Source organism: Theropithecus gelada, chromosome 18, assembly GCF_003255815.1.
Source record: "Theropithecus gelada isolate Dixy chromosome 18, Tgel_1.0, whole genome shotgun sequence".
NCBI lineage: Eukaryota > Metazoa > Chordata > Mammalia > Primates > Cercopithecidae > Theropithecus > Theropithecus gelada.
In genome coordinates this window covers 15,596,782-15,609,098 of record NC_037686.1, presented here as the reverse complement: position 1 = coordinate 15,609,098, position 12,317 = coordinate 15,596,782, and the positions used below count along the sequence as shown (strand labels likewise).

The following is a 12,317-nucleotide window of genomic DNA, read 5'->3' as shown; positions in this document are numbered from 1 at the left end:
ACTGTCAGAAGGTTCTTACAGTGCACTCTGAGAATAAAAAGCAGAAGAAACCCACTAAGTGAAATGAACATTCTTACTTGTACTTATTACAGCTGCTACTTCACCAGCCCTGTGCTTGGTGCTTTACATGCTTGGGCATGTGGAGCACATGGATACACCTAAGAGCAATTTACAACAAAATTCTCCTCATCCAGGAAATGACCAAAAGAAACTGACACCTCCAGGGCCCCATGTATTAACTCGGCCACCTCCCAGGCCATGGCAGATCTGCCTTCTACTTGGCCTCCATCTCGACTCCAGTCTACACTGGGCCTGGGAGGAGCTCCCTTCTTCTAGCAGATGTGTTCATAAGACTGCATACAAATGCGGTACTTTATAATCCAGGCACATTTTAAATGTACCGTAAATATTCTGCTATTACGGAACACTGTATAGAGCCCCCAAGACATAAATGCTCATGGTACACTGCACTGAAGAACTGCTGTGCAAGCCAGAGGCAGGAGCCAGAAGCTTCTGTGTTTTTTTTTTGTTTGTTTGTTTTTGAGACGGAGTCTCGCTCTGTCGCCCAGGCTGGAGTACAGAAGCTTCTTAATAACTATAATAACTAGGATGCGCTAGAGTCTTCTTTCTTTTTAACTTTTTTCTTGAAGACCTGAAGTCATCTAGGTAACCTTAAGGTATACTTTCCCACTGCAGAGAACAGAAAGACTTTTAAATGATTACCATAGGGAACTCCTCCATAAAGCAAGCCACCCTTCCCATGCAATCACATGTACAAAATTCTATTTCTGTGTGTATGGAATTTGTCTAAAGTTTGTTTAAAGTTCTCTTATTGGTCATTACAATTTTTTGGGGGGGGGGGCGGGGATGGAGTTTAGTTCTTGCTGCCCAGGCTGGAGTGCAATGGCAAAGTCTCGGCTCACTGCAACCTCTGCCTCCCAGGTTCAAGGGATTCTCCTGCCTCAGCCTCCCAAGTAGCTGGGATTACAGGCGCCCGCCACCACACCCAGCTAATTTTTGTATTTTTATTTTGAGACAGTAGAGACAACGCTTAGTAGAAATGGGGCTTAATAGAGACGGGGCTTTACTATGGTGGCCAGGCTGGTCTCGAACTCCTGACCTCAGGTGATCGCCCATCTTGGCCTCCCAAAGTGCTAGGATTATAGGCATGAGCCACTGCGCCCAGCCAGTCATTACTAAGATTTCGATGATGGCCTTACACCATGGCATTAACGCACAGGTGTATTTTCTCTATCTATACATTCTAAATTATATTGCTTTCATTAGGTCAATAAAATCAAAACCTGAAAGAACTCTTAACACCCTCTGAATTAGTTCCACTTAGAGATCTCAGAAGCATGCTCAATAGGTCAGGAAGCTGGAAAAGATGAAAAGAAACAGGCAAGTACATCAAAGGACACGATCCACAGAGTGGAAAGGTGACCTCCGGATTCGGAGAAAATAGTTGCAAATTGTATCTCTAAGAAGGTGTTACTATCAGAATATATAAAGAACTATAATTCAACAAATAATAATAATTTGATTTTTAAAATAGGCACAATGACCCGAATTAGTCATTTCTCCAAAGATGATACACAAAGTGGCCAACACACACACGTGCTCAACATCACTAATCAACAAAGAGCACAAATCAAAACCACAATTAAGATGGCTCTTATAAAAAAAAAAAGAAAAAAAAACAGCAAGCGTTGGTGAGGATATGGAGAAATTGGGACCCTTGTACACTTGGAGGGATTGCAAAATGGTGTAACTGCTACGGAAAACAGTATAGCAGTTCCCTACAACATTAAGAAACAGAACTACCATCTGCTCCAGCAATCTCACTCTGGGTATAAATCTAAAAGACCTGAAAACAGGATCTTGAAGAGGTATCTGCATACCTGTACTGACAGCAGCACTATTCACAATGGCCAAGAGGTGGACACAACCCAAATGTCCCTCAACAGATGAACGGATAAGCAAAATGTGGTGTATACAGTCAATGCGATACTCTCAGTCTTAAAAAGGAAACCCTATCACATGCTATGGCATGGGGGAACCTTTAGGACATTATGGTAGATGAAATAAGCCAGTCACAAAGGGACAAATACTGTATAATTTCACTTACATGAAGCATAAAAGGTAATCAAATTCGGCCGGACACAGTGGCTCATGCCTGTAATCCCAGCACTTTGGAAGGCTGAGGTGAGTGGATCACCTGAAGTCAGGAGTTCAAGACCAGCTTGGCCAACAGGGTGAAATCCCATCTCTACCAAAAATACAAAAATTAGCCAGGCGTGGTGGCACACACCTGTAATCACAGCTACTAGGGAGGCTGAGACGGGAGAATCACCTGAACCCAGGAGGCAGAGGTTGCAGTGAGCTGAGATCACGCCACTGCATTCCAGCCTGGGCGACAGAGCGAGACTCCATCTCAAAAAAAAAGGAGTCAAATTCATAGAAACAGAAAGTAAAATAGAGATTGTTGGGGCTGCAAGGAAGGGATAAAGGGGAGTTGTTTACTGGATACAGTTTTGTTTCACAAGATGAAAAAAGTTCTGCAGCTATTTCATAACAAACAATGTGAATGAATATACTTAACACTACTGAACACTTAAAAACAGTTAAGATGATAAATGTTATATATTTTTTACCACAGTAAAAAAAATTTTGGCCACACACAGTGGCTCGTGCCCATAAATCCCAGCACCTGGGACGCCAAGGCAGGAGAATGGCTTGAGCCTAGGAGTTCAAGACCAGTCTAGGCAACATGGCAAGACCTCATCTCTACAAAAAAAAAAAAAAAAAAAAAAGGAAAAAAAATTAGTTGCGCGTGCTGGCACACACCTGTAGTTCCAGCTACTTGGGAAGCTGAGGTGGGAGGACTACGTGAGGCTAGGAGGTCAAGGCTGCAGTGAGCCGTGATTGTGCCACTGTACTCCAGCCTGGGTGACAGAGATCCTGTCTCAAAATAATTATCACAAAATAAAAAAACTTTAAGAGGCAGTTAGCAAAATACAAATGGACAATATACAAATGAAAAGATGCTTACTTCCCTAGTAATGTAAAATGCAAATTAAAATGTCTTTCAGCCAGGCGTGGTGGCTCACGCCTGTAATCCCAGCACTTTAGGGGGCCGAGATAGGTGGATTATTTAAGGCCAAGGGTTCAAGAACAGCCTGGCCAACGTGGTGAAACCCCACCCCTACTAAAAATACAAAAATTAGCCAGGCGTGGTGGTGGGCACCTGTAGACCCAGCTACTTGGGAGGCTGAGACAGGAGAATTGCTTGAACCCAAGAGGTGGAGGAGCCGAGATAGTGCCACTGCATTCCAGCCTGGGCGACAGAGTGAGACTGTCTCAAAAAAAAAAGAAAAAAGAAAAGTCTGCCTCTCAGGTTGACAAATGTCTATGGACTGATAATATCCAGTTCTCCTAAAGGTATGAAAAGCAGAAGTTCCCATATTGCTAGTGAAAATGCACATGTCTAAAAGAAATTTGGTGATACCGATTCAGCTTTTCAGATATTCATACCTATACTGCAACTCTCCCTCTAACATAAAGAAGTGTGTACAAGAACGTTACTGTAGGGTTATTTGTAATCACAAAAAAATGGAAAACCAGCCAATGTCCAACAACAAAAAATTGGTTAAGCTGCAGTCCATCCATACAGTGGAATACTACCCAGTCAGAATAAAATACAGAATGATGTCCAAGATACACTTTGGAAAGGAAAAAAAAAAAAAAAAACTAGCTGCAAAAGTTTATATACAACATTCCCCTTTTTGTTAAAAAGAAGTTTGTATGTATTTATTTTTAAAAATGGAGGAATATGCACCAAACTGTTCATAATAATTATTTATTGGGATTATAGGGAACATTTGCTTTCCATATTATGTATCTTGCAATGTTTGAATGTTGTTTTAAGTTTTAGGTTCGGGAATAGACGTGAAGGTTTGTTACACAGGTAAACTCATGTCACAAGGGTTTGTGGTACAGATTATGTCATCACCCAGGTATTAAGTCCAGTCCCCAATAGTTATCTTTTCTGCTCCTCTCCCTCCTCCCACCCTCCCCTGCTCAAGTAGACCCCCGTGTTTGTTGTTTCCTTCTTTGCATTCATAACTTATCATTTAGCTCCCACTTAGAAGTGAGAACATGTGGTTTTGGTTTTCTGTTCCTGTGTTAATTTGCTAAGGATGATGGCCTCCATCTCCACCCATGTTCCCACAAAAGACATGATCTTGTTCATTTTTATGGCTGCACAGTATTCCATGGTATATATGTACCACATTTTCTTTATCCAATCTGTCACTGATGGGCATTTAGGTTGATTCTATGTGTTTGCTACTGTGAACAGTGCTTCAGTGAACATTCACGTGCATGTGCCTTTACGGTAGAATAATTTACATTCCTCTGCATATACACCCAGTAATGGGGCTGCTAGGTCAAACGGTAGTTCTGCTTTTAGCTCTTTGAGGAATCGCCATACTGTTTTCCACAAAGGTTGAACTAATTTACACTCCCAGCAACAGTGCATAAGGGTTCCCTTTTCTCCACAACCTTGCCAACATCTGTTATTCTTTGACTTTTTTATAATAGCTATGCTGACTAGTGTGAGATAGTATCTCATTGTGGTTTTGATTTGCATTTCTCTAATGATCAGTGATGTTGAGCTTTTTTATGTTTGTTGCTCGCATGTATGTCTTCTTTTAAAAAGTGTCTGCTCATGTCCTTTGCCCACTTTTTTTTGAGATGGAGTCTTGCTCTGTTGCCCAGGCTGGAGTGCAGTGGCACCATCTCAGCTCACTGCAACCTCCGCTTCCCAGGTTCAAGCAATTCTCTGGCCTCAGCCTCCCTAGCAGCTGGGATTACAGGTACCTGCCACCACACCTGGCTAATTTTTGTATTTTTCATAGAGATGGGGTTTTGTCATGTTTGCCACGCTGGCCTCGAACTCCTGACCTCAGGTGATCTGCACGCCTCAGCCTCCCAAAGTGCTGGGATTACAGGTGTGAGCCACTGCGCCTGACCTTTGCCCACTTTTTAATGAAGTTTTTTTGTTTGTTTGTTTGAGATGGGGTCTCACTATCATCCAGGCTGGAGTACAGTGGTGTGATCTTGGCTCACTGCAACCTCCTGCCTCCTGGGCTCAAGCAGTCCTCCCATTTCAGCCTCCCAAGTAGCTGGGACTACAGGTGCACCCCACCACACCTGACTAACATTTTGTATTTTTTATAGAGATGGGATTTCATCATGTTGGCCTGGCTGGTCTCACACTCCTGGACTCAAGCCATCCGCCCACCTTGGCCTTCCAAACAGCTGGAATTACAGGCATGAGCCACCAAGCCCCCCCCCCCCCCCCCCCCCCCTTTTTTTTTTTTTAGGTATTACTTACAATTAGAAAAAAAAAAAGAATAAAATCCCCAGCGAGAAACTAAAGCTGAGTGCTGCAGCTCATGCCTGAAATCCTGGCACTTTGGGAGGCCAAGGCAGGAGTCGAGGTTAGGAGCTTGACACCAGCCTGGGTAACATAGCGAGACTTCATCTCCACAAAAAAATTTAAAAATTAGCCAGGGCCGGGCGCAGTGGCTCACGCCTGTAATCGCAGCACTCTGGGAGGCCGAGGCGGGCAGATCACCTGAGGTCAGGAGTTCGAGACCAGCCTCAACATGGTGAAACCCCGTCTCTACTAAAAATACAAAATTAGCCAGGCATGGTGGCGCACGCCTGTAATCGCAGCTACTCACGAGGCTGAGGCAGGAGAATCACTTGAACCTGGGAGGTGGAGGTTGTGGTGAGCTGAGATCATGCCATCGCACTCCAGCCTGGGCAGTAAGAGCAAAACTCCATTTCAAAAAAATAAATAAATAAAATAAAATAAAATAATAAAAATAAAAATTAGCCAGGCATGATGGTACATGCATGTAGTCCTACCTACTCAGGAGGCTGAGGCAGGAGGATTGCTTGAGCCCAGGAGTTTGAGATTACAGTGAGCCACGATGATGCCACTGCACTGCAGCCTGGGCAACAGAGCAAGATTCCATCTCTAAAAAATGCTAAAAAAAAAAAAAAAAAAATTCTCTTCAGTACTGAATTCAAAAGGCTGCCAGAATGCTATCACTGAACTTTTACCAACAAACATAAATGATAAACATAATACCTGGTAAAATTCGATTCCTTGATCTGTTATGAAGACAATTTCAGTAGAACTAGTCCAGCAGAATCCTAGAATGTTGGCATTCTTAGTCTAAGAAAAATTTTTTAAAAACATTTTTAATTAATAAGAAAAAATATATATAACTGTTCAAAAGCTTAACAATCTCTGCAGTTTGTCATTCTTTAATGAAAGTTCCTCGGAAAGTTTACTAATTAACAAAACAAATTTTATTTGAAATACTATGTTCCCTGATTTTTGCCCGTAACTCTTCATTCAAGAACCTGAATCCTAATTCCTTCTACTAAACAGAACAGGGGAAGTGTGTGTTTTGTAGAAAGGCAACCAACCAGAGCTCATAGACAGCAGCTTCTACCTGCAGGAATCACCGTACTGCCGACATTCTTAGTCACCCATGTTACAAAGACTGTTATTACAAATGTACAAAGGCCTAAGGGTCTTTAGCGAGTGTTGACCAAAGTGGGCTGAGGACCCTGAGACACACGCCCTACTCGCTCGAGGGCAGATAGGGCTGAGCAGGGCTGGGCTGAGGGCCTCCTCATACGGGGCCACCGCAGGGCAGGGGGACAGTGGTGGGGACGCACCTCTCCTCATTGAATAGTCCACCCTGAACTCCACTGAGCAAAACAGCCACAAAGATGTAGAAAGCCCTACCCCAACCACTAGCAGCCTCTGTCAGCGCCCAGGGTGCCACACTGCCACTTTTAGCTCAGCTCCCTCTAGCCTAGTTTACGACACCCAGCAAATCTCATTAATGTGGATTAGAATCAACACCTGGGGGAAGCAAGAAAGAAAGGACAAGACAAAGACAACAAATTGAGGAAAGGAAACTTCAGGAAAGAGAAAAAGAAACTCCTCACCAGAAACCTCCGCTCCATGTGGCTGTGAGGGATCCCAGGGCCCAGACCCAGATGTGCTGTCAGCCCAGTGAGGAGAAAAAGGGCAAGAGACACGACAGCCCCCAAGGGCTGGCACCACTGGGTGTTCACCACGCGTCATCCATTGAACCCTCCCCGCTCCAAAGGAACAAGCTTTCAAACTCAGAAAACTGTTCAATGTCACAAAGCAAACACCCCGCCTGACTCCAGTTTTGGAATCAACATGAGGGACGGTCTGACTTCAAGTCTGGGCTCCCTGTGGCCCCGATGCCCCCCGCTCTCCACAACATCACCCAGCTCAACACCACTGATGCCAGCCGCTGAGAAAGGGCCTGGGGTCATACCTTGCACTCCTGTGTGTATTCCAGCTGGGAATTATCAGGGATAAAATTACAAAAATCCTGAAAGGAAAAACACACACATACACACAAATTTGGATTAGGCAGCATACTGCCAACCTATGTTGGCATACTACAAGAAAAAGATAAATATTAACTTAAAAAGTGACCAGAAAATAACTGAAGACAACCCAAACATAGGAAAGATAAAAAGACCAATTCAGATCATCTGTCTCAACAGCAGCAGGCTTACGATTCAGTGTTTTTTTTAAGTTAATACAAATATTCAGTTACAGTTTAGTAACTCCTTTCCAAATGCATTCCTCAAGCAGCTGATGTCAGAGAAATGTGTTGCTGCACTTACTAAGAGGCTTCCCCAAGACTTTAACACTTAAAACTGATGGAAGAAACCACGAGAGGATCCTGCCTGTTTGGAACAGCCTTCCCTCTACTCTACAAACAGCAATGGCGAACATTTACAAGGGCTAAAGGGCTTGCAGGCTGTTTCGACTTGGAATATCTGCTCCTATCAGATCTAGCACTCAGAAATGAGAGATGAGAAGGCTAATTCACAAAGTAGCCAAAAATATACCTCACACAGTCTATGCTGCTAGCTATCAAGCAATACAAAAGACACACAAAGTTCCAAATTACTTTTTAACAATTTTTAAGGGAGGCTGAGGTGGGAGAATCACTTGAGCCTGAGAGATCGAGGCTGCAGTGAGCCGAGATCACATCACGGCACTCCAGCCTGGGCAACAAAGGAAGACTGGCTCAAAAAAAATGTTTAATGTAATTTAAAAATCAAACTAAGGTCATTTTTTTTTTTAACCCACTCGAATGTCTTTTTCGTTTTTGAAGGCTCTAATACAATGCAACATAACTACACCTTTCACAACAGTAAGATAGTAAGTTTCCTTTAACACTGAAAATTTGCAATTCCTTCTCTTCCAAATGCATTTCTAATGCCCTTTAATGCTATATTTTAAAGATAAGTCTTACCACAGTCTTTGATGTCCTCTGAACAGCCAATATCTTATTTTCTAAGGAAAACTTAATGCACTTCACTTCTCCTTTGTCATCCATTCTTTAAGAAGAAAGAATGTGTTAGTAGTTAAATAATCTAATTCTAGCTACTATCATTTATTGAAAAGGCAAAAGACACAACCTATATTCAGGAGGCAGCAAATTCTAGTCTAAAATTAAAGTTATGTTTCGGAAGCCATCGGTAGGACCTCTTTCAAACTACCAAATCCAACTGGAAACAACTTGCTGGGAAAACAAGTGATTAAAGAATTGAGATCACACACACATATCACCTGAGAATTGTTCGCAACATAAATAACTATAGACCCGCACAGGAGCCTTCTCCATGACTGCTGTTTCTCTCTCACAGCAAAGCTTCTGGAAAGAACTATTTACTTGTGCATCTCACAGCGCATTCATTATGCAAACCTGCGATGCACCAGATGGCTCCACTAAAGTGTCTCATGACCGCCTCAGACAGAAGTTAAAAAGTGAACTCAGCTGGGCACAGTGGCCTACACCTGTAATCCCAGCACTGTGAGAGGATGGAGGAGGATCACAGGAGTTCAAGACCTGCCTCTATTCAAATACATACTTTTTTAAATTAAAAATTCATTTTAAAAAAGCAAACTCAAGGGATGGATTACAGAGGGGCTCAAGGAAACTTTTCAGGGTCTGAGTATGTTCATTGCCTTGACTGTGGTGATGGTTTCATGGGTATATACATGTCAAAACTCACATATTGTATAATATTAAGTGTGTACAGTTTATTGTGTGCCAACTATGTCTCAATAAAGCTGCTTTTAAATTTTTTTTTTTTTTTTTTTTTTTGCAATGGAGTCTTGCTCTGTCGCCCAGGCTACAATGCAGTGGCACGATCTCGGCTCACTGCAACCTCTGCCTCTCAGGTTCACGTGATTCTCCTGCCTCAGCGTCCTGAATAGCTGGGATTTCAGGTTCGCACCACCACACCCGGCTAATTTTTGTATTTTTGGTAGAGATGGGGTGTCACCATGTTGGCCAGGCTGGTCTCGAACTCCTGATCTCAAGTGATCCACCCACCTTGGCCTCCCAAAGTGCTGGCATTACAGATGTGAGCCACCGTGCCCAGTCTAAAAACTCTTTTTAAGTTAAATTCAGTACCTTACCTCCAAAAACTTCTCAGAGTCCTCAATCTAGATTATCATGGGCTCACTCTTGTTTTCCACACCCAACCAACCCCCGAGTCTTACCAGAGACCCATCTTCCTAAGTATCCCTTGACTGCCTATGCAGTGCCACTCTACATCGCCAGAGCTCCGCTCTTCACCACACCTGGCTCGGCTGACTGCTACTCTCCATGGTATCCCTAACTCTGACAGGCTCCCAACTAAGCCAGCCTCGTGCTGTGAACAGCATGATCTTTCCAAACACTGACACGATCATGCCACACGCCACCTGACATGTCAATAAGATAAAGCTCTAACTCCATAGGAGAATACGTAAGTTTCAAGCTGACCCCTGCCAGTGGCCACACCACCACCATCCCTTCCCTGTAGACACACCCTGTGTAACCTTCAGTTACACAGACCTGGAGTTCCCCAAAACACCATGCTCAAACCCCATCCACACTTTAAAACCCCATCCATACTTTAAAAAACTTTGCTTAGGCCAGGTGCAGTAGCTCATGCCTGTAATCCTAGCACTGTGGGAGGCCAAGGTGGATCGCTTGAGGTCAGGAGTTTGAAACCAGCCTGGCCAACGTGGTGAAACCCCATCTCTACTAAAAATACAAAAAAATTAGCCAGGCGTGGTGGCGGGCGCCTGTAATCCCAGCTACTTGGGAGGCTGAAGCAGGAGAATCGCCTGAACCTGGGAGGCAGAGGTTGCAGTCAACCAAGATCTCACCAATGCACTCCAGCTGGGCACAGGAGGAGGCGCCCTCTCTCAAAAAAAAAAAAAAAAAAAAAAAAAGGCAGTTTCTCATTAACACAGGCCAACAGTAAAATTAAGTCACTACTGAACTGAGGGCCTACATTAAACTTTCACCTTCTGTAAGCACCAGCGTTACCGTGGCCAGATAGCTTATCATCCAAATCGAGCCACTTCTGAAAGTGAAAGGGGCTGTTCAACAGTGCAAACTGTGACCATGCAGTCACCTTAAGTAGCAGTCATGATTTTCTTATATTACTACATGAGAAACAATGAATCTCCTTCACCTGCTACTCTGGAAATACCTGGGCTAAAGAAACGAAGGCCCTCCTCTGTCAACAAACCGGAAATGGGCACATCTTCACGCTGACTTGTTAATTTCCAGTGCCAGGAAGTGGGTGCCCACTTTTGAAGTATTTGGCTCCCAAATGAAATGCTCCAGATATTCCACTCTGACAAGAGGTGCTAGTAAGTGCCACTAAGACCCTCCCTACAGACAGGGATTCCATGTGCGCACACACACTTCAGGCCTCTTAGGGCAGGCCAAATGACTAAATTATAAAAAACCTTTTGAATTAGAAAAACGCCATTCTGTTTACATGATAAAATGATCTTAAAGTGTCTTTGACGTTACCTAAATGAGATGGGATTCCTATCATCTGGGCCTTTAACTACCACACCAGTAGCTCCACCAGATCGAACAGCAAAAACCTGAGAGGCAAAAGCAGCAAGGTTAATAGCCTGAACTCTGAAAGGATCTAAACTCATAAGCCGACCCGCAAGCGATTATTTCTGTTATACACTACCCTGGGTTCAACTAAAGTAACACGTATCAAGGTACAGATGTTTGGCTGCTCATGTGAATTTTAAAAACCAAGAGCAGAGAGCGAAAAGGATGCCACTCCAAGTGTGGCCCACTGTGCCACACTGGGTCGGGTCCCCGAGGCTCCAAGTTCTAAGGCCGGTTCGCGCATCAGCACCGCTGATGCGCTTGAAGTAGCCTTTTCCCCCTTTACAAAATTTCAAGGAAGATAAAAATTTCGACGTCTAAAACCTTGACTGAGAGTGTAACTAATGACAAAGACAACAAAAGAAGCCTAGAAAAGACGGGCGAGCCAACAGTTGAGACACTGGCCACGAGGCCACTGCGTCCGCGCAGCTGGTTCGGGGGTCAGCCCCGGGGTCACCTGCGAGGACACCTGGCCGCGGCTGAGCCCACCCAACAGGGAAGGAGCGTGCGCCGCCTCCCGCGCTGGGACAGGACAGGACCGGACAGGAGGGGACGCTCGGGCCTGGTCGCGCGAGACCGGCCTTGGTGCGCCCACGACCCCGGCAGGGCCGCGCGGGGGAGGAAGGCGCGGGCCGCCGGACCTGCTTGTTGGCCTCATCGAAGAAGACGCAGTTGACAGGGTTCGCCTTCTCGAACTGCACCGGCCGCTCGCACAGCTCCAGGTAGTAGTCCTCCTCGCCCATGGTGGGCGCCGCGACCGCGGTGGGGGCCCCGAGGGCGGCAGCCAGCGTGGAGCGGGGCTCGCGGTGGAGCCCGGCCCGAACTGTGGTGGTGGCTGCGGCTGCGACTGCTGCTCTGGGCCCGGCGCGGACGCCGCTTCCTGGTGCCACGCCCCCACCCCGCCCACCACGTGACCCGCGGTCCTCTGCGCTTAAACGGGCAGCGTCTGGCCGCGGTGGGGCCCACCGGCCGTAACCACGCCCCACCCGGTGCTGGAGGCTCCTCCCCTCTCCCCGAGGGCGGGAGGAATGCGGCGGCATGACCCGGAAGCCCGTGTGGTTCCCAGCGAACCGAGGGCGGCGGGGCCGCCAACCCTACCCTGCTGCAGGTTGCTGCGCGCGGCTCGGTCGCCCCTGCCCCGGCCTGTCCCCTGGCGTAGGACCGTTCCCGGTCTAGGAAAGGCTCCTCCTTGCTTTCGGGAGGATTTCCCAAGCGCTTCCTGCGCCAGAGTTCCAGCCTCTGGGAGCTTCGTCAGGA

At 45.7% G+C, this 12,317-nt stretch overlaps 1 protein-coding gene across 3 annotated transcripts in view; it reads right to left on the bottom strand.

Moving 5' to 3' along the window:
- Positions 1-11,952, bottom strand: part of RMC1 (regulator of MON1-CCZ1) — a 29,050-nt gene extending 17,098 nt beyond the window's left edge. For 2 of the 3 annotated variants that reach the window (XM_025364999.1, XM_025365000.1), the window contains exons 1-3: positions 11,702-11,918; positions 10,965-11,041; positions 8,397-8,481 (exon numbers count right to left, since the gene is read on the bottom strand). In XM_025364999.1, the coding sequence (XP_025220784.1) occupies positions 8,397-8,481; positions 10,965-11,041; positions 11,702-11,803 (264 nt within the window). In that variant the 5' untranslated portion in view covers positions 11,804-11,918. Of the gene's footprint in view, positions 1-6,163; positions 6,251-7,400; positions 7,458-8,396; positions 8,482-10,964; positions 11,042-11,701 lie in introns of all 3 variants that reach the window. The other variant, XM_025364998.1, reaches the window with a different exon arrangement.
- Positions 11,953-12,317: the final 365 nt, after the last annotated feature.